This window comes from Poeciliopsis prolifica, unplaced genomic scaffold (assembly GCF_027474105.1).
Source record: "Poeciliopsis prolifica strain line A6 unplaced genomic scaffold, Auburn_PproV2 SCAFFOLD036, whole genome shotgun sequence".
Taxonomy (NCBI): domain Eukaryota; kingdom Metazoa; phylum Chordata; class Actinopteri; order Cyprinodontiformes; family Poeciliidae; genus Poeciliopsis; species Poeciliopsis prolifica.
The window spans coordinates 3,788,473-3,810,770 of NW_026562411.1; the positions used below are offsets into that span (position 1 = coordinate 3,788,473).

A 22,298-nucleotide genomic window follows, 5' to 3' on the forward strand; every position below is an offset into this window, starting at 1 on the left:
AACATTACCTTTCATCTGGAAGCATTAATGAAGTAGACCTTTGATCAAAGACCAGAATGAATGTGGATCAAACAAACCTGCTGTGTAGTCTGACTGTAGGAGCTGGGCAGTTTTCCATCTGACTTGACACTTTTTGTTGTGGGACAGAATCAGTTCTAGTTGGTTCTGACTGGGCATAGCATTGGTGGCTGACCTGGCTGATGTGAACGCTATGAGAACTAAAGCAGAAACCCTCCTCAACATCTGAATGGAACATGTTGGACTCTGGAGTCTCAGCAAGCGGCGGCAGGGAAATGTCATCAGGGGATGCACAATCGTACTCATCGTTGGAAAAATAATCCTCGGTCGTCACCTCAGGTTGATGGAGCTCAACATGTGGAGGAATTTCCTGAGTGAGAAGAAAACAGTTTTATGTTTTATAATATATTTGTCTAGACTGTTTTAAAAATTGGTTAAATGCTCTGGATAAGTAATACAGAGATAACGCAGTAGAACCACTGTAACGTAACATGACTACAAATACTGTTAAAGTCTACCTTCAAGCCACAATTCCCTTTCTGTCGGAACAAAACTCCATTATGTGATGCTTTATATTAAATATTTCAAGATTACCTGAGTGACCAGGGATTTTTGGTGATATATAGCAGAATATCATCAGCATAGAGGTGAATATTACTGCTGATTCTGACCTGTAGTGAATTTGAGCCACAGAAGCTGGAACCAATATGTTGTTCCTCTCCTTCCATTTCCCAGTTATGAGGAAATGATGGACCAATGACAGCCTCAGAGGGTGGGGCTTGAGACTCAGAAGTAGCAGTCTGTGATTGGTTGGCTTGAACCTGCTGCTTGGCATCCACAGGTGAACAGATGGTGAGGGTAGAAGCGAAGGAGGAGGTGAACTTCTCACTGTGTAACTCTCTGAGGTTAAAGACAATAATGTTATACAACAGTTTAATAATACTGGTTTTAACAGTTTCAAACTGATATGTGAATGATTTCTTTAAATTTCCAATTTTTATTGATAAGCTGAACATTAGTAATTTGAAACATTTTTAGTTTTTATTCCAAAATGTCTTTTTTTTCAACCAGCCTACCAACACCGAAGCAATAAAGCTAATAGAAATTATATTATAATGATCAGTTAAATCAGAGGAAACTGATACACTTGAGTTTGAGAACATTCCCAAAATGATAAAATGTTTCATAATAATTTGGATTCAAGCCAAAAAGAAGAAAAACAGAAAATGATATGATCTACAGCATTATGTGTTCCTACTAACCTGTTTGCTGTCGGTCCATTTACACCCTGACTCTTCTCTGACGGAGGCTTCCTATTGGCTGCAGCAGCCTCATTTCTATCGTTCTCTGTGATCAGTTCGGGGGTGTGGCCTGTCTCTTTAAGTTCATGCTGGAAATTAAATCTTTTTCATCAATAACATCATAAATCACACATTAATTGCCTTATATTTGAGTTATTTATCTTCACCATATCAGCAGCCTCCTGTGTGTGGCGATTATCCTTCTGCTTAATCCTGTTCTTTTCTTTTATCTTCTCCTGCTCTTCTGTCTGTCTCCCTTGTTCCCTCTCTTCTGCCTCCTCTATCTTCTCTTCAGCCTTCTGCTGTTGCTGTTTCAGATTCTCGAACTGAATTCAATGTCCATCATAAAGAACAGAAGAAGAAGAAACATTATTGACCATTAGATCTAAGTGGGATCTTTGAATGGAGTTTGTTCACCTTCAGTTTGGCCTCCAGCTCCATCAGACCCTCACTCAGCTCTCTGATGGACTCCACCATCTCTGAGTGTTTACTGACCATCTTCTCTATGTAACGCTGTCCTTCCTCCACCCCTGAAACACCAAAAATACTTATTTTAAGTCCTTGTATTTTTTTAAATTAGACATTTTTTAACACAACTATTTTGAACAGGGAGTCTGAAATCAATTTCACTAGGATTTCAAAAACAGCATGTGGGGCATTTGTATTTCATTTACTCCTTCAATAAGTAAGAGACATGGCTAATAAATAAGAGAAATAGCTAATACCTTATTTAAGGTAAAAGGCTAATGGCGCCCTAACCTTAGGCAAAAAGATAATGCAGGCTAATATTATTATTATTATGGTTTGCAAGTCACTCACTCTCCCTATGCATTGCTATGGACAATGTGTAGGGAGAGCAGTGAGGCACTTTTATTCTGGCAGCCCCAATTACATAGCTGCCAGAATAAAAGTGCCTGTAAGATAATGCGACAAAGTTCAGGTAAACACAGATGTCCTTTCAGAATAAAAGAAGAATTATACCACTCTACTTTCTAAATAAAAATTATTGCAAAATAGTTATCATTTCTGAGTAAAAAGTCCAAATAGATTTTCAGAGTAAAAGCCTCTGCCTAAGTAGTGTTTTCCACCCACCATGCAGCCTGACAGCCAGCTCCGTGATTTGACTGATCCTCTCCTCCTGCTGAGGAACCGTCGGCCAAACAAACTTCTCAAACTGCCGGTACAGAACGGAGACGGCTTCGGTGCTGCGGCACTCCAAGGAAAACTTCCCAACGCGAGAGATGGTGGCGCTCGCCTCCTCGCACCAGAAATGGTACTGTGGATGCAGAGCGACATGCAGCTGTACACCCACTGATTGATCAGCTCATCAATGATCCTGATTGATCGCCAGCAGTGATACCTCCTCCATGGCCTGCTGCAGCTTGCATGTCATGTCCAGAGTTTTCTGGTGCTCACAGATGTTTCTCTCCAACTGTCCCATCTGCCTCTGCAGCTCGTTGACAGCATCCTCCAAGTGCCGGGGTATGCCCGTGTTTTTGACCTCTGATCCCAGCTGGGCTGTCACACCATGAACGCGCTTCCTGAGCCCCTGCAGGACCAGATGACCATATACATCGACCACAAAGACGAAACACTGAAGGAATGAAAACCAGTACAGACAGTTTCTGAAAGTTTCACTTTAAATTCAGGCTCAAATTTCCAGGCCAAACCATCAGAGAGGACCCCAGAAATGCTTGATTTTAAAGCAGACTATAGATATACTCTTTGATACTTGTTTACTAAGAATAAGAAAACTTCCTAATTTCATTTTACACAAGTGCGGCTAATTTTAGTAGCTAAGCTCATTTTTGTATACTGTAGTGTTTTGGTGTTTTTGCTGGCTTTGGAAACATTTAGCATACTTAGCTTCCACTAAATACATTTTCCTAATGATTTTAGGCATTTTAAAGCATTAAAATGGCTGTTTTGTGAGCTTTTAGTTGAACAAAATTCGATATCTGTGCTGTTATGGTTATCAACTGTCAAGTATTGTTCAATAAGTTGAATTTTACAGAAATAAGGTTCTAATTGGTGGAGGGGTCACAGGTCTACAGTTCCTCTGTTTCAGTTGTTTGGCTTTTCTGGTAATAAATCTTGAAAATCAGTAATTGATTGAGTTTTGTTTTGAAGCAATGATTAGACCAGGCAGGTCATATCAGGGTTAATCATTAGGTAAAACTGATGTACCTGCAGCTTCTCCAGGTAAACCTCCATCTGCTGCAGTTGGTTCCAGACTGCCTTCAAGTTCCTAGTTCGGTCGTTTCTCTTCAAGTAGTTGAACTTAGTGTTGCTGAAACGTTTTTTCAGCTCCTTGAAGGACACACGAAGCTAAAAGTTAAAACAACAGGATGTCAGAATAGAAGGTTATGCTTAAATCCTACTGTAAAAGATGTGACGATTCTCAACAGTAACTTAACAACTTGGATTAAGATATTACAACTAAAGTCTTTAATTTAGCACATTTTTGTACTTCCATTTGAAGCTCAACTGCTTCTAAAAACAACCAACTAACTAACACCCAGTTAGTTTTTTAGTATCTGGAAATTGAGTCATTTCAAAAACGTCAGGAATGTGACATCACAAATCAGCAAGCTCTGCCCCTCACCTAGAAACCGCAGCTGAACTCCTGCACATTTGGTCATCCGGTTTTACTGCTGCATGCGCTGCACAATGACTGCTGGAAAAGACATGTGCTTTGCTGTCGACTTACCATTCAGAAACTACTTAATGCAGTTTTGTTGGTTGTGCAGGAGGCTCCACTTCTACTATTCAAAGGTGTTCAAACTGAACAGACTAAAATTTAACAAGTTAGTTCCATTACTGGAACTAACCTGTTCAAGGAAGTATAATAGGTCACCTTTAATATTCAGATTCATAATGATGTGTTGTATTTGTTTTATAAAAGATGAAGGTCATCTTCTGTGTTACTTAGGTCAAAGTTTCAGTTACAGGAGGTGATTTATCCATAAAGGCGACAGCTGCTTTGAGCTCACAGGAGTAAAGTTACACCAAACAACAGTTCCTCTAAGGCACTATCTGCTCTATAAATAGATGATAAACACTGTTGTTAGTGCTGAAGCTCAAAGAAGTGCAGTCGGTTTCACTTAGAAAGTAAATGTCAAACAGGGTTGATGAATGCCAGTTTAGAAGTTCATTGTTCAGTTGGGAAACCCACTGCATCCTTTAGGGATGGGTGATACTTTATCACAGTATTTTAAGGTATTTATTGAAATAATGCAAATTGACAATAAAATACATTTAATACTTCTTTAAAGTCTTTTTTTCAAAACTTCCCATCTGTTACCTACCTAGTAACCAAAGCTGAGATCCAGCAAGTTTGGTCAGTTTGATGTATAATGGCTGCTGGAAAAGACAAGTGTTTTACTTTTCAAAATGTACGGTTGTATAATTGCGCATGTGTTTGCAACCATTTTTATATGAGTGTGAATGCTGAGTTGGGGAGCGTGTCCAGCAGCAACTTATTTGGATTTAAAGTGACAGATGATATTTCATCTGTTTTTTGGCCTTTTTGCACAAAAGAATGATTTTGTGCAAAAAAATGTAATGAACATGATTTGTGTGAACTGTTCGGAAACCTTTTAATGTTTTTTTAAGACTTTGATACTAAGTGAAAAAAAAATTCTGCTACCTGTTAAGTTTTTGTGTTGTAGACCAAGTTTATCTCAAAATAAACAGTTGTCAATCATCTTGTTTTGGTTGCTCCGCTTGACAACTCAGAAATGAGCAATATACCTATTGGAGAAACTGTTGGTGATTGCAGGTTATACTGAGTTCTCCTCTTCATTCAGTAGAATCAGGGGGTTCTGTGGTTTTGTTTCTGCAGCTCCAGCCACTTTGGTCTTTGATGGGATTATTTTTGGAGCAGAGGAAAATTTCTGTCTCGGCTGGGAGGAGCAGAGGTGTCCAGTGTCTGATCTGTCAGCTGACAACAGCTGAGAGAGACGGAGCCGACCGTCAGCGGAACCGATTAAAACCAGCGACTGGATGGGTCGCAGCAACAGAAGGGAGTCTGGGGAAACCCAGCGTGAGACTCAGGAAAGAAACATTTTCCTGTTTCTACAGAATGTAGCTAGGCGATTATCAAATTTCTGAAGATTTGATTTTGGGTTTACATGGTTCACTGTGAGGTCAAATTAAAACTGGGATAATACACAGTATAAGTTTATTTCATGGCACACTTTTTAGATTTTATGTATGCAATTATTTGAAAACTGATAGGTAGTCATCCCAACATGTTCATACTGGTCAGGATTAGCGACCAATTTAATTTCCAAACAGATTTAATATGTGTGTTTGTGATGGCCAACATGTTGCACCAAGTGTATGATGGGAAATGCCTGTCATCTGGCTGACTGTATTTAAGGAGTCTCTCCTGTTACTGCACTGACCCAGTATCACCAGTAGACCATCAAACTGAGTGGGATCCATCTGCTGGTAAACATGTGTAAAAACCTCAACACAGATTTTATTTGCAGTTGAATAATAAAACTAAAAAACAACTTGGTTTACAATTCTAATTTTTGCAGCTTAATTTCTATGTCTAGGAACCGTTAACTGGTTTGCCACCTAACGGTTTCCATGGGGTATAAATAGGATGCGACACTGAGGCACCAGTTCACTGAGCCACTAAACTGGATGGTGACTCAAGTTTATTGTTTCACTTTGTTCAGTGAGGAGGACTGTTCAGAAGACTGGCACTGGGTCACCATAACAAACACTGATCGATATTGGGAAAACATGGGTTTTTAATTGTAACTTGTTTAGATAGATGAGAGTAAGACTGAGATTTAAGGTAATAATATTTCAGGTGGGTTTAAATTTGGTGGAGTATCTGTGATGCTGTGGGCTTGCTTGTCTTGCAAAAGCATGAGGTCTCTAAAATATAAGGACAGTTATAATACAAAAAAACAGAATATGATCAATTAAATCTTCATTTATTTTAAGGGTTTTCAATGTGCACCCAACACTGTAAATTTTCCTTCATATCACACAGATATTTCCTATAATCTTTCAACAGTTTTATGTACCAGATTTGCTTCACAGAAATGTACTAAACTCTGATTTATGATTGAGACAGAACAAGGCTCCCAAACGCAACTAAGCATGGCGTTAAATCAACACATATCAGGAAACTTAGCAAAGAATATTCACCTTGATGCAAAATGTAATGTTTTGTTGAAAGACTGATAAATTCACAAGAAAACCCAAAAATTACACAGTTTGACAGAGATGTTTTAAATCTAAAAAAAAACCCCTAAAGTCTGTCACCTTAATTTCAAGTGAACCTAAAGCAGCTGAATTAATATTAATGATAGTTTAAATTTTCACCACTTTATAGAAACAACTGTTGAAAACTGACCAGAAAAAACCCATTGAGAAAATAAATGATGGTACAGTGAGAACAGTTCTTCAGGAAGTAATAAATTCCTGAACTCAAATGTGGTTTTGAGTAATTATAATTTGATAATAAATATTAACACAGCAAAGTTTATGTAGGGAATCAGCAGAAGTCAGATTTTGATAAAGGAGCATGAATGCTGACAGCAGCGCCCTCTGCTGGTCTCTTTGCAGATTGACAACTTGTTAACAGCTCTCATAAATTCACAATTTGAATCTCAAGAGTTGAAGCTCCAAAAATGACCAAATAATAAATTTCTTCTTAGTAGATTTTGAAAATAGATGGATGGTTAGAAACATTCTGACCGATTTCAGATTAAAATGTTTGATTTCTGTGTTAAGATTTTGTTTGGATGTACTGTTGCTCTGAGTTGAAACCTCACCTGGGTGATGTCTTCATGCAGGAGGTGAGTCAGCTGCTCCCTTCGGAGCTCCTCCTCACATTGAGCTGCTTTGTTCAGCCAGGACTCACAGAGAGAGGCCAGAGACCCCAAACGGATCTCCAGCTGGTCCACCTGGAAACCAGCCCAGTTCTGAAACACCAAGAGAGCATCACTGGTTGCTGTTTTTACTGAATCACACGATGGAAACTTCAAACTATTCATTCATACGCTTTGTGAAACTGCAGTGCAGATGTCTGTCTTCATAGTCAAGGTGGTTCTGAGGAGGTTCTGGATCTGCTGCTGGGTCTCCTGTAGTTGACTCAGTTCTTCTTCTTTCCAACCAGTTAAAGGAGAGGGAGGTTCTGACTGAAGCAGCAGCTCCAGCTGGACACAGAAAAATTAACATTAAAATTAGGCACAGCTCTCTGGAGTTTGTTAAACAGAGCTGAGTTTTTAGTTTTGGAGTTCATCAAGGCTGTAAGCTCGAACAGCTTTCATTGTGGTTTTGTGTCCATCAGGGAAATGAACAAATTATAATTACAGCTTCTATTGTTGCTACAACTGAAAACGACCTTTAGTATTATGTATTTTTCAGGCAAATAGTCCCATTTCAAAGCATTATCTTACCTTCAGTTGTTATAAAAAGTACAATTGTTTTATATAGAAAAATAAATTTTGATTTGTAAATTGACACCTTTAAGTTGGGGCTTGTTTCTTTAAAATTTCCTTCACTCCACCTTCAGGAAGTCATTGCAACATGGCTCCTCTATTAACCTAATGTTTTTATCAACGTTTCACTGATGAGCAGCTCCTACAATGAGCACAGGAGATGTGCAGTTCCACCAGGTTTTGGCTAATTCTTGTTGGCTAATCTGAAGCCGGGAGCTTGGAAACTGCAGTGCAGAGGAGGACCAGCACCTCAGCTCCTTCAGACTAGCCAACAAAAATTAGCACATACCTGGTCCATGCAAGTGTTTTTCACAGCTGGATGGTTGACATGGTAATCACAGGATTTTTGAAACACGCATGAAAGAATTAAGGCAACACTTTGGTATGTTTTTAATGAAGAAATAACATGCTGTAAAGATGGAAAAATCAATTTTATATAATACTGCCCTTTTACATAAACATTTCTGACTCCACGTTATTATTTTTTCATTCAATCTTTGTTAAAAAGGACTTTTTAAGATCCCGCAGGATGCCGACACCACTTCTCTTCTCACCTGTTTGGCTGTGAGATGGAAGCTGCTGCTCTGGTTCAGGATCGACTCGCCTTGCTGTATTTTGTCCTTCACTGCTTGCTGTAGCTTCAGCAGCTCAGACAGATCCTCCTCCATCACTGCTCCTCCCTGACGAGCCTGGACTCCTCTCAGGTTCTCCCAGCTCCTCACCGTATTTTCCACCTGAACATCCAGTTGCTGTGGAGAAAAGAGACCAAACGTCTTTTTTCTTCTAAATGTCCCAAAGATCTCTAGGTTCATCTGGTTCCAGTTTGAAGAAGCAACTCACAGATGTTTAGATTCTGGTGTCAGATAAACTCTCATCTGGCCTGCAGTTACTATTAAATACTTGTACTGCATATTTTCCAATGTTATAATTGTTATTATATATGCATGTTGCTGGTTGTTTTAGTTTCTTGGTTTTGTTTTTTTCTCTTTCCGCAGGTTTGGATGCTGATGTCTTGTGTTCTCTCTACTCCTGTCTCCTTCTGTCTTTTTTATTCTTCATTTTATAAAAAAGTAGATTTAATCCATGCATCCATTTTCTTACACTCTTCTCCCCAGTGGGTTTAGGAGGGGTGCTGGTGCCTACCTACAGCTGACGTTCTGCATCTTGCGAAACAAATATAAAATATTAAACATTTTTAATCAAATTTTTATTTTCTAAAAAAAAAATTATTAAAAAAATTTATTGTAAAAAGAAACAAGCAACATCTCTTACTGCTGCTTACTATTTTATTTTGTTACATTTAAAAAAAAAATCTCTTAATTAATTTTTTTTTTGAATTAAAATTTTTATTTTTTTTTATTTTACAAAAATATGTTAATAATAAGACCCATTCATGAAGCAGTTCTCACCCTGAAATGTGGTTCTGCCTGTCTGAACTGCTCCAGCAGCCTGTTGGTTTGCAGCTCTGAACCCAGATCCATGCTGGTGCAGGAGTCCAGCAGCTCTGAGACACAGTTCAGGTCCTGCCGGGTCTGAAACGGGAGGTTCTGATGTCAGAATCAGAGAGAACGTTCTCTGATCCACCCTCTAACAGACAGAACTCCATACCTTCACCAGTCTCTCCTGGTACCAACTCCTGAACTCCTGTTGCTGCTGTGCCTCAAACTGTTGTTCCTCACCGAGTCGGTTCTTCACTGAGGACGGGTCCGACCCAGATCCAGAGATCTGGAAGGTGCAGAAATTTATTTTTCAATGTATTTCCAGCTTCAGGGCTGGAATAACTGAACCGAATCTGTTTCTGATGGATCTATCTGAACCAGGGACTCACCTCTAGTGTTTTGGTAACTTCTGATTCTGATCCGGGTTTAGCATCTGATCCGTGTCTCAGCGACTTGTCTGACCTGGATTTGGATTTAGTTTCCACCATTTTGGATTGCTGGCTCTGTTTCCCGGACTTCTCAGATCCAGATAGATGATTTAGATCCTCCTCCTGCTGTGATCTGGTCTGATTCTTCAGGTCCAACTTGGATCCAGTTTGGAGGTCGGTGATCTCAGCTGAACTGGATTCAGGTTTCTCTGACCCAGATCCACGTTGCTGTATTGATGGAAACTTCAGAGGCGCAGAATCTGATCCGGTTTCAGGGATGTTTTCTGAATTACATTTGAGCCCAAAGATTCTGATCCCCTGTGGACTGGATCCAGTGGATCTGGGTTTTCCATCACACCCAGATGTGTGCTGCTGTTCTTCTGATCTAGACCTGGTTTTGAGAACTGGTCTGGGACCAGATATAAGTTGGTTATTTGGTTCTGACAGGAACCCAGTTTGAGTGTCTCTGGAGTTTTGTGACTCTGGTTCGGTTTTCAGGTCAGGTTGTTGGTCTGAACTCTCATCCAAATCGGATTCAAACAGCAGATTTCTGGTCTTTTCTGATCTATTTTCAGTGATTTCTCCTGATCTGGACCTGGGCTTCACATCAGGTTCAGATATGTAGAGTTCATCTAATCTAAACTTGGTTTTGAGAACGGTTGTAAAACTGAACAGTGGGTTTCTGGTCTCTTTTGTTTTGGACTCCAGCTGCTGTTTGTTGGTCTTTTCTGATCCAGATTGAAGCATTATTTCATTGTCCTGTTTTGATCCAGATCCTGGTTCTTCTGATCTGGGGTTTAGGTCTGATCTGGAATCAGATTGTGACCCAGATTCTGTCGTTAGCTTTGAGCTCTCAGTTGAACTGGATTCAGACTGCAGTGTTCTGGTTGTCTCTGATCTGGTTTCAGTGGATCCTCCTGATCTGAACTCTGATCTGGATCCACGCTCGTCTTTGATTTCATCTAATCTGGATCCAGATTTCAGCTCTCTGAGATGATTTAATTGAGGCTTGGAGTTCAGGTTGAACCTGGAATCTGGTTTAACATCTGGTTCTTGTTCAGACTCTTGTACTCTGGATTCCAGCTCTACATCTTCTGGTTCTTCCATCTGCTCTACAGGGTTTTGTTCTGAGGAAGATTTAATCTGGAAATCTGACCCGGATCCTGATTTCAACCCCAGCTCTTTGGTTTGGTCTGATGTTGATCCGAACTGTAGGTTCTGGTTCAGTAGACTCTGGTTCTGTGGAAAAATAATAATAAAATAATAATGAAAACTGATCAGAAAGGTTGTGGGAAGCAAAAGGAAGAGCTGCTGATTCACTGGGAAAGATGAGACAAACAGTGGATTGTTGGCTCATTTATCAGTGAAAGCAGATCTGCATCAGTGAAATCAATGATTAAGGTTTTTTTTTCACACCTCAGTCTGGTAGATTCAGTTCAATTTTGGATTCCTATAGCACTGGAACCAGACTGTGCTATAGTCTGGTTCCTGCTTTTGGAGCGGTGTTCATATAAGCATTCACTCCACACCAGAATTCACTTCAACCAGACAGAGACAGAGGTTTCTAGGTGGACCAGAGTTTGATTAAAACAGACTAAACAGGGCTGGTGTGAATTTATTGAACATTTCTTCTTTTTCTTCCAGTTTTTCACAAGTTAAAACATGAATTCTGCAGAAATAAGCTGACAGAACACCGAAAGGAAGTGAACTGGTTTATAATGGTCAATAAAAATAAAAGTGATGATCTAACACCAAGACTTGCTTTTGTTTTGGACTCTTCCCTCATGTTGAGAACCACTTCTGCCTGCTGCAGCTGCAGTCTGAAAGCCTGGTCAACCTTCCGCCTTCGGTCCTGCAGGTCCTCCACCAGCTGCTCCAGCCTCAGCACCGGACCTCTGCTGTACAGGGAACACTGGGAACTCTGGGAAGAAGCATAAACATCAGTGATCTCAAACAGAAAACTCAGAAAACAGCTGATTCATTCTGTTTCTAGTTGGATAATAAATAACATGGTGATCAAAAGTCATCCTGCAAACAGCACTTTTGAACTCTGACCTCCTCAACATCTTCTTCATCACCCTGCAGTACCCTTCCTCTCCTCTGGAGGGCCTCAGTCCTCTGGAGCTGTCTGAGTCTTTGCAGCAGGTTGCTGCTGCTTGTTAAAACCTGCAGCGACTTTCCCAGAATATCTGCAGGTCAACATAGAAACCATCATCATTTCTGTCAAAAATAATCCAGATTAATCTGTTAAAACACCTAAAGTTGCTTTAATAGAGATTCATCAACACTTGAAGCTACAAAAACATCAGATTAGATGTCAGAAATACCTAATTGAGTCACCTTTTCTGCTTATAGAAGTAAAACTACCATGAGCGCCGATACCTTTCCTCATGAAGTCATAGGAGATCTGAACATCATGCAGATTGTCTTCATTTTTAATCTGGAGATCCTCTAATCTGTCGATGCCAACAGCAAACTGCAGACAGAGAGAAGCACAGGAGTCAGACAGGTACAAAAACTATTTATTGTTTGGTTTATTTTCTAAATGAATATCAAATCAATCTTCAATTAGATGAAGAGAAAAGGCGTCTGAAAATGGAGCCTTGAGACACAACAGATGAAACAAGGACTTAAGAAAAGGGTGTAAAAATAATGCAGTCAAAAAAAGAATCTGTCAGCAGAAAGATAATGAGCTTTCTGTGAATTAATTCAACAACATAAAAAAAACTATGGAAATAAAAAAAAATATTTGTTTTTGTAATGATATTAAACATTTAACTTCTTCTGTTTCTGATTGCTTTTAATGAACAGAGAGATATTAGTGAGGAGTCATTTCCCCTATAATTGGCATAATTATCTGAAAAATAATTACACCGATGATGCTTATTCTCATTCATGTCAGAAATGTCTGTCCTGGAAGAAGTGGTTCTTGTTGTCAGAGTGAGTTTGGATGTGATAATAATATCCTAAAAAATATTACTTTCAAAACTCATTTTAATGCCTTAATTTTTATGTTTCAGACACATTTCACCTCTCAAACCTCTCAAACAATACTCATGGAGAACAAATCACTATATGGTATATAAGCTTTCATTAGCTTTAGCTTTTAAAATTCAGCTGCATGTTTTTACAGTTTAAATGCAACACATGTTTAGTGAGCAGCAGTGCAGTAAAACGATCTAATCTCCAGGATTATTCCAGCTGTCCAGGCTTTCCTGATTTTCTGTGGCTGCAAAATGTTTCAGACAGCAGCAGGTGTTTCTGGTGGAAAGGTGTGCAGCCAGCCAAAGAAAGCAGTCCAGAACCAAAACCGGTTCAGGACGGAGGAATGTGTGACTGAACCAAATGACCTTCAGGCCTGCTGGCTAACCACAGAGGAAGGTCACAGTATTCTGATCAGCTGGAAAAGTTTCCACCCCCCCAAAGACGACTTCTGTTTGTGGGAAATTCTGTCACACTAAACTCAAAGATATGAGTAAAAATAAAATTTAATTTTTATATAATTATGTCATTAAAAAAATAGAAAAGATACGTAAATTAATTAAAAAAAAAACTGTAGTTGAAGACATTAAAGATCACTGTTCTTATTTTCTAACATTATTCCCGAGGCCTAATGGAGCATATTTTAAAGTTTGCAGCACATTGTGAGCCCCGTTTTATTTCTTGTCCCGTTAAGATCCTCCTCGTCATCCCTCTTCACCTCCGTCACTCGGCAGAAGAAATCTGAAGCCTGTTTCAGGACGTCCAGACGTCTCTCCAGCAGTCGGAGGAGCAGCGACCATCCCTCCCTCAGAGACGCCTTCATCGCCTCAGCCAACGCTTCCTCTTCCTCCTGCTTCCTCCTTCCATCCCTCCTCATCCTCAGTTTCTCCTGGTGTTTCTTTTCCACCACAACCAACACCTCAGGCTCATGTTTCTGCAATAACATGTTGACATATCAATAGGTAGTAGGGATGCTAATAAATAATTGTTGATTAATGGTTTTTTATATTAAAATTAGTCCTAACCATTTAACAAATAACGTTCGTTTTTTCAATTTGAATGCTGTAGAGAGGCCGCCATCCAGCAGAGGGCAGCGCTGGTCATCCTGAACCATCTTTACAAAGAAATAAAGATGGCGGCCTCACTAGAACAGCAGTGACAGCTGTGCGTTCAAAGTACACTTAACACGGTTGATTCAAAACTCACTGATGCGACAGGAAAGTGATGATGTGTGATGAAAAATAAGCTGAGAGAATAATAGAGAGAAATTGTAACAACATGCTAAAGCATCATGTTGGGAGTTAATGCACTTCATGGAGCGACGTTTTAACATTCATTCAAGAGCAACAGATGGTACAGCTGTATTAATATCTCTCTGTTTATGGGAAATAAAGTCTTATATTCTTTTCATGTTTAATTTTTCTATTCAGAGATCTAAGAGGTTCCTGTTTTGATATACTTTATAACTATTTTTAAGTTTAATAAGGTAATAAAGCTATGACCTTCTCTTTATTCAGTCAGTATTTAATACAACTGATACAAAATATTAACATTAACAATGTGCTTTTTTAAAATTCAGCATACTATGAAAAATGTAGCCCTTTGTGTAAAAACTCTTGATCCAAGAGAAAATTCAGGTCTTTAAGAAACTGCTGCTTATCAATTAATTGTTAGTCGAAGGATAAGATGAATCAACTTTAGATTAGCTCATTAATTGATAACTTTATTCCCAATAGAAAGGCAAAGCGCCTTGATCAGAGAGTGTTTGAATCCTGGTGGACCTGGAGTTTCTCCAGAAGCTGCTGCTGCTCCTGGATCAGGATGCGGTTTTCCTCCCGGTCCGATCCAATCTCACAGAGTCCTGGCTGGAACTGGACCAGCTGGAGGTGGATCAGAGAGCCGCTCTGCAAACACAAACCAGAGATATTTTATTCATGACGAGTGTCAACTTCTTCTTTAGCTTAATAGTGACTCTTGGCTGGCCTGAAAAAATCCCACCAAAATAAAGAACCAAACAAAAGACATATCATTCGATCCAAATGAGAACCAAAAAAAAAATGTTTTCAATGTTTTTTCTTCATGTCAAATTAAAGGTTAAGAATTTAATTAATGTTCAAGTTTTATTTTATATTGAAATGGTTTAGCAAGTTATTCCATATTGATATTCTGTTTATCTGTGGTTTTATTGTGCAGTTTTTGATTTAAAACAAAAGAAAATCAGGAAAAACTCTATCCTGCTTTTCTTTAAATCTCCATCACACTATCTGGTTAGAAACCCAAGCAGAGAGATGTTGGAGTAGGGGACATGATCCATGAGCCTGATGGGATAGAGATGGCCTGAACTTCCTCTTTTTCTGCTAAACCAGTGGGAATCCAAACATACAACCACTCAACTAACCACTGGTGATCCTAAGAGGGGGGCCAAGGGAGCCATGGCCCCCTCTTGAAAAGTGCTTGTTTCTTCCAAAGAATCATGTTCATTTCATAGAATGATGTACAAGGTTTCTTATTAACTGAAGAAATAAATGCAAAACCAAATAAATAATACAATTATATAATTAAAACATTTTAGTTGGCCTTAAACATTTAAAAAAAGTCTAGATATAAGACAAATCAGAACTAACAGCTACTGTAACATGCTGCCATTACGAACAGAAAACAAGAAATCGGATCTTCTTCCTGCGAAGTAACAGATATTTTATGAATGTTTCAGAAATTGAAGCTTTATCTGCTGTATATCTGAGATGCTGCGGTCTGACTCTGATTCTCTGCACGAGTGTTTGTGTTGGCGCATTCCTCCCTTGATACGGTATCTCTGGCATGTTGTCCAAAAAAAGACACATGGAGATGGTGATAAAACACACACACACAAGCACGCACGCAGACACACACACACACACACACACACACCCACACACACACACACAGCTGACCTGGAGCTAAAACAGGAAGTGGCACGTGGAGCGGCAGTGTTGGTCTACATGACCTCCACACAGACCCAGAGAAAACAACCTTTCAGCTCATGGCTTTAATGTCAGAAACTCAGTTGAAAATATTATAAACTAATACATCTAATCAGTTAACAGATTTTAAAGTTTAAACTCCCCACTAAAAGAAGTTTCAGTTCTCAGTAAATTAATATATTCTGTCTGCTAAAGACTTTATTTAATGCTTTGTCAGATAAAATGTCTTTATGTTTAAAGAAACCAACAAAAACGGTTTGATATGATTTCATTTAAAGCAAAACTGAAAGAGTTTTGCTTTAATTTTCTAAACTCTGTTCTAAAATGATCTTTCACTCTTTAATTATCTAAATTCACAGCCTGTCAGCCACACAGTTTTAACTCAGATCTTTATTTAACTCGGATCTAAAAACACACTGCAAGCTGACAGATTTAAGGTGGACTGGTCTGTCAGCTAATAGTTTTATTTTGTAAAAATAACCAAACTAAATCAGGCTTTCAGGAAACCTGCTTATAGTTTGTACCAAGAGGATTATGGTCATTCAGTTAATGAGTTTTACATTTTAAACCTGGAGTGACTTTTCAGACAACATTTTAATATATAGAAATCAAAAATTAAAACGGTGTTTAATTTGATGGTCTTTACATTACACACCAAGAATCTTCAAGTTTTTCTTCTTCCTTTTTTATATTTTAATACTAGAGTTATAGTCAGTAAGTTTATAACTTAATTCACAAAGAGAAGCATGTAAAATTGATCAATTACACACAGATTCTTGTCAAGCCTGTCAAATAATTATGATTATTTTCCACTTAAAGTTACTGAAAATAATAAAATTACATTTTAAAACAGAAATGTGGGCTTAATGAAATGTTAAACCTTTAATGAAACTGTTGAAGGTTATTTTAATCTGACAAGCGAGCCTCAGTGGGACAAATATTATTTATTGAGTATGGCTCAATACTGTGGAGTTTATAGTCATAGTTTATGGATTTTGTCTTTTAAAAGCTGAATATTTTAAATTTAACGTATGTTACTTTAAAGTCTGTTTATATGTTTAAAACTTTAAACTCATATTAAACCTAATCTAAGAAAGTGACTGATTAGTAACATCCTCAGATGTAATTTCTCCAATTATTTAGATTTTGGAAACACTATATGAAGGTTTTTCTCCCTGATTTATTGTATTTGATCTCATCTGTCTCCATATATAAATAAAAGGACATTAATTGGACCAGGAATCTCTGCATTTCTGTTACCTGGAGGACAGAAGCAACAATCTGGGTCTGGCCGGCCTGGATGGCGATGGAGCTCAGAGTCGTGAAGGAAGCTTTGCTGCTGCTGTCCTCGTGTCTCTGACGTCCACATGTCTCTTCAGTTTCGTCTGTCTTCCCAGTCGTCATGAGGAAACACTGAAACCAGTCTGTTACTGGTTGACAAGTCTAAAAATATTCTTCTTTGTCTCCTTGGATTCCTTTTGTGCTTCAAACGTCCATTCTGTGTTTTGTGTTTTATCTCCAATATTTACAGTTTGCAGTTGAAGTCAGACTAAACCAGAACCAGTCAGTATTCCAGTATCTCCAGTTCCTAGTTGTTTTTCTTTTAACACCTAGGAAAACAAAAGGAAAAAAAAAATTTTAAGTAAAAGTTGTTCTGATTTTGTGGAAAATTGTGATGACATTTTACAGGAATCAAGCAAAATTACAAATAGAGCATTTAAGTGTATCAAACAAAATCTTAATAAGGGAAAAAACATGTAAAGGTGATGACATAAGTTCCCTTTTTTGTTTTATCTTCAGATTTAATAACTTGACCAACCAAAATGTCAGAATAAGCTCCAAATTCAACCCAGCTGCTGCAGAAAAAAGAGATGATGATTTTCAATATTTTCAAACATAGCAAAATACACTCACCAAAAAAGAAGCAATAAAATATGTGAAAATTTAGAGCAGGAAAACAGTTTCAGGTCAGGTTTTAAGCTATTTAACCTGTTTTGGCTCCATTAGCATTCCCATCTGGTAAAATCAAACAGAACGAGATAAGTCACAGGATTTCTGCAGGATCTCAAAAAGTTCTCAAATCTTCAGTTTCAGTCTTAAATACAATCAGACTTTCATCTCCAGACAAGCTTTTTCTATTTCTTTACATGCAAGCTGGACTGAGCTGCTCTGGCCAGGTGTCCAGCATCAGTGACCATGGCGACAGGAGGAAGTAAAGCAGCATCCTGTTGGATCTGAAGTCGCCTCTCTAATAACAATAACGCAATAAAATCTGTTTTCCTGAGAAAATATTAACGACAAAATAAAACCTGATTATTATTTAGCAACATTTATCCTAATCTCACTTTAAACTATATTTGTTTAGCATCAGTAACCCCACAGATCTTCTTTACGGGCCTGCAGCTGCTGTCATTTATGACGTGTAAACTGAGATTCCAGTTAATTATCACTGAGATCCGCTTACAGCTGGTGGAGCCGCGACTGAACGCAACAAACCCAAAACTTTGAACCGTCCGAGGCCTGAAACCTACACAGAACACATGGAACACGGTACCTGAGGCTCGGTGCTGCCGGTCCAAACGCTCTCTGGCTGGAAGTGGAACCGGAGAGGTGCGAGGGGAAGCACGGCTGGAACAGCGAGGAGGGGCGGCGGAGGTAAAAATAGACGAGGATTATCAGCGAGCTGAGTGACAGAGAGACATCTGCCTTCCATAAACAAACACTGCGCTGTCTGACACACACACACACACACACACACACACACACACACACACACACACACACACACACACACACACACACACACACACACACACAGAAAACACATTGTAAACACATCAACGCACCATGAAGACAGGAGGAACCAGAACCGAACTTTACGGACTTGGAATAGAGTCATGAAGAAAAATATAATAATAATACTGACTTTTAAAAATGAGAATTCTATCACTGCATATCAGGACCATTAGATAGAAAAAATAGGACTGAATCTCCATTAAAGAACTCAGAAATGTTCCACAAAAAAACAGGACATTTCTGAGCTACAAGTGGTGACAATTTGCAAAAAATGTATCATTAAGCCAATAAATTTTCTATAGAATACACGGACATTTATGAATTTGAAATAACAATTTTCTTGGTAAAACTTAGTTTGAGATTAATCTGTCATTTTCTAGCACAAAAACTTCCAAAAGTCAAATTTTCTGAGTTTCAAGTTAAAACATTTGACTTTTGAAACTCAGAAATATTGTATTTTTTGGCAGAAATATACTTTTTAAAAATCTGTAATAGGCATACTGCAGTGATGCAGAATTCTGATCCATTCTGATTTTAATCTCGAACTCAAGTTTATTTAAAATGTTTATGCACCAAATTTGGTAAATCTACCCCCCCAAACAAATTGGACCTGCATAAAATTATATAAAAAAAGAAATAAACTGTTAGGTGATGATTTTCATGCGGTAACAACATAATTGTCATACACCTGTTTAAAATCAGAATTCTGAGATAAAAAGTCAGAATTCTTTGTTTTTTGGCGCTAATGAACTTCCATAGGACTCTGTCTAAACCAACAGACATGAACCAGCTGCTGCTGCTGGCAGAGAGAAGCAGGAGCTTAGAGTCTGCTCTCAGGTGGTGCTTCTCTTTTCACTCAGATGATTCACGATGCAGGAAACTGGAAACAAAACAAAAATGTTCTGTGTTGTTGGGACGGGGACAGATGTTTCCAGCTGCAGACAAAAAACAGGTTCGTATCAAACGTTTGGGTCTGTGTTCCAGAGGAAGCTGCAGTTTGAGATCGTTCAGTCTTCCATGGTCACAGTCAGCTGATAAAACAGATTTTAAAGCATTACAAAACTAAAACACAAATAAGAAACCCACTATTAAATCAGAATAATACAAATTACCACATGCAGGTTAAAGATGTGGACAAGACTGTTGATATAATTTAGGAAAAGCAAAATATTGGTTTTGGGTTTTAGGACAACAGAATAATATTTAGTTAAAGCTGGACAAACATGATGATGGGATCCTTTTTTAGTATGACTAACTGAATTGGAACATTGAGTCGGTCCGGTGCTGAACGACCCATCAGTTGTCACCAAGAATGGACCAGAAATAGAAGAACCATTGTTTACTGAATCCAATATCTACTGAAACTAAACCAGTTGAGAACTGGGAGCTTCAGACCTGGATGAGAGCTGGACCCAGTTTGGTGGTGAAGTCTGCAGACTTCCTGAAAAGTTTGAGTTCAAACCTGAATTGTATGCATCATTTACTAAACCAAAAAAATAAAAACCACAAACATCCTTAGTTATAAAACCTTTGGTTTATTGAGCTGCTTACAAAAAATAAATAACATTTAAAATAAACAAACAAAAAAAAAACAACGGTGACAGTTCGTTAGCTGTAATGTTTTGGTCGCATCTGATTGGTTAACATTAAATAAAGACTCACTATGGGCAGAATCTGTCCAATCAGAAATCTAAGATGCTGAGATCTGAAGTCTTTTGGTCATGTGCTATGATTGGCTCAGAGACAACTTAAGGTCCTCCTCCCTCAAGCTGCGGTCCAATCGCTGCGTCTCAGACTCCAGGACGGCTGGGATTGGACGGCGTGAGACGGCGGCCAGTGAATCGTTCAGGTCCTGCCTCAGCGAGAGAAGCCATTCGCTATTTCTGGAGGTCTGCTCGATAAACTCCGCCTTCTGCTCCTGCTCCACAGCCAGCGAGATGCGGAGACGATTCACCTTGATTGCGCAGACAAGATGACATCATCAGCATCCACCTGACCAATCAAGACACTAACACTCTTCTTCTGTGGTGATCTCACCTGGTCCTCCAGCTCCTTCACGGTGCGCTCCACGTTAGCAGTGTTCTCAAATGACTGAACACACACACACACACACACACACACACACACACACACACACACACACACACACACACACACACACACACACACACACCTGTTAATCACGCGGAGTCACAGCTGCTTACCTGAGAAGCCTCGTCACATAGACATGTCTCACCTGAGACATGGAGCTGAGTGAAAGCTGCTGCTGGAGCCTCGATCGTTCCTCCTCCACCTGACAGACAAAAGGCCCAGAAATTTACAAAAAACACAAAACACATTAAAGCAGGACTTTTACTATCTGTGTTTGTGAAACTGTGGCTGGAAGTTTCCATCCACTCATCACAGACGTGAACCGCCGCCCTCAAACGACAGGAAACTGGTCAGGAACTACAGGAACTGACCATTTCAACACTAGTTATTAATGTCTCCAAGAAATAAACAAAAAAGAAAATATTGTGATGTCAAAATTAAACATGAGGGGGTTTATATAGGAAATGAAGCCTGTATGTATCAAATTAACTCCAGAATAAATGCACCCTTGTGCCTCAAGTTCAGTATGCATTCCTAGGATGGAAGGCCAAGAGCTCCAGTGCACCATTAAAAAAGTTTATGTGCTAATGATGGAGGTGAAGGGGTGGACAGCAGTGGACACCTGTTTCAACGTGTCTTTGAGAACACTTCTGTCTTTCTTCAGCTTGTCTTTCTGGCTTTCCAGACGAGAATTCTTCTTGTCCATCCGTTTTTGGTTCAGCTCCAGTTCAGCCACCTGGCGCTGCAGGATCAACAGTCGGTCACCCTGAGGACACACATTTCTCTGCAGGTCAATCAGGACAGCCAGGTGTAAGCATGTAACCACAGAGGTCATCTGCCCTTAACCCAACCAATCAGACGCTGCACTGACCTCTTCTGAGCGAGGAACTGCCCCGGGGTTCTGCTCCTGTTGGTGCGCTCTCTCCCTGTAGCCAATCATGGCCGACTCTGTCCGCTCCAGAGCCATTCGGACCCGGTCCCTGTCTGCCTCCAGCTGCCTGTTGCTCTGAGTCAGTATGTAGAGCTGATTCTTCTGCTCCTCTGTTAAGGTTTTGTACCTGTTCAGCTCGGTTTGGCTCTCTTGCACCTCCATCCTCGCTTTCTCTACCTCCACTTCCTTCTCTTCCACCCTGGTCCTCCACTTTGTTTCCATCTCCTCCTGTTTCCTCCGCAGTAACTGGATTTCTGCATTGAGAGCGTTCAGCTTCACCACCTGCTCTTTCTCCACCTGTTCCAATTGACTCTTCCACTTCCTCTCAGCCTCCTTCCTCCTCTTCTCTGCATTGCCCAGATCCTCTAACATCTCACTGTTTCTCTTCTTCAGGCTCTTAACTCTGGCTCGCAGCTCCTCTAGCTCTCCTTGCTTCTCCAGTTCTTCATTGGCCACTTTCTGACTCTCCTCTCTGATTCTGTCCATCTCCTCCTTCTTCTCCACCAGGGAGGTCTTCAAGCACTCCCCCTCAGCATGGCTCTCCTAAGCAAGGAGTCAGAGAAAAACAGTGTTTCTGCAGGTTCACAAAATCAAATTTAAGATTTTTAAAGATCATTGTGAATGAAATTTAAGACCTGCACCCCTATAAAAATGTCCAAACTTCATCCATAAGTTTCCACTTACCCATTATAGATGGAAAACTCTAGCTAGTTAGCTGAGTACAAAAATATATAGAATATATAATTAAATATTTGTGTTGAGGCATAATTTAAGACATGATTAAAATATTAAGGCCAACTTACTTTTTAAAAATGAATTTAATCCATTCAAAGGCCTTCATTTTGGGTAAATAAATGTAAGACTTTTTAAGGATTCACA

The 22,298-nt window shown here is 39.3% G+C and overlaps 1 protein-coding gene across 1 annotated transcript in view; it reads right to left on the reverse strand.

The window, feature by feature from the left end:
• LOC129374413 (uncharacterized) overlaps positions 1 to 22,298 on the reverse strand; it is a 38,728-nt gene that overhangs the window by 2,792 nt on the left and 13,638 nt on the right. The window contains exons 22-48 of the mRNA XM_055052818.1: positions 21,360 to 21,962; positions 21,111 to 21,272; positions 20,634 to 20,690; positions 20,435 to 20,488; positions 20,125 to 20,351; positions 18,156 to 18,229; positions 17,749 to 17,849; positions 16,862 to 17,044; positions 14,420 to 14,542; positions 13,357 to 13,572; positions 12,039 to 12,132; positions 11,712 to 11,845; positions 11,419 to 11,577; positions 9,618 to 10,895; positions 9,398 to 9,514; positions 9,199 to 9,321; positions 8,344 to 8,538; positions 7,349 to 7,504; positions 7,121 to 7,270; positions 3,507 to 3,647; positions 2,680 to 2,868; positions 2,412 to 2,595; positions 1,737 to 1,849; positions 1,487 to 1,645; positions 1,281 to 1,408; positions 690 to 918; positions 78 to 388 (exon numbers count right to left, since the gene is read on the reverse strand). Of these exons, the coding sequence (XP_054908793.1) occupies positions 78 to 388; positions 690 to 918; positions 1,281 to 1,408; positions 1,487 to 1,645; positions 1,737 to 1,849; positions 2,412 to 2,595; positions 2,680 to 2,868; positions 3,507 to 3,647; positions 7,121 to 7,270; positions 7,349 to 7,504; positions 8,344 to 8,538; positions 9,199 to 9,321; positions 9,398 to 9,514; positions 9,618 to 10,895; positions 11,419 to 11,577; positions 11,712 to 11,845; positions 12,039 to 12,132; positions 13,357 to 13,572; positions 14,420 to 14,542; positions 16,862 to 17,044; positions 17,749 to 17,849; positions 18,156 to 18,229; positions 20,125 to 20,351; positions 20,435 to 20,488; positions 20,634 to 20,690; positions 21,111 to 21,272; positions 21,360 to 21,962 (5,660 nt within the window). The remainder of the gene's footprint in view (positions 1 to 77; positions 389 to 689; positions 919 to 1,280; positions 1,409 to 1,486; positions 1,646 to 1,736; positions 1,850 to 2,411; positions 2,596 to 2,679; positions 2,869 to 3,506; positions 3,648 to 7,120; positions 7,271 to 7,348; positions 7,505 to 8,343; positions 8,539 to 9,198; positions 9,322 to 9,397; positions 9,515 to 9,617; positions 10,896 to 11,418; positions 11,578 to 11,711; positions 11,846 to 12,038; positions 12,133 to 13,356; positions 13,573 to 14,419; positions 14,543 to 16,861; positions 17,045 to 17,748; positions 17,850 to 18,155; positions 18,230 to 20,124; positions 20,352 to 20,434; positions 20,489 to 20,633; positions 20,691 to 21,110; positions 21,273 to 21,359; positions 21,963 to 22,298) is intronic.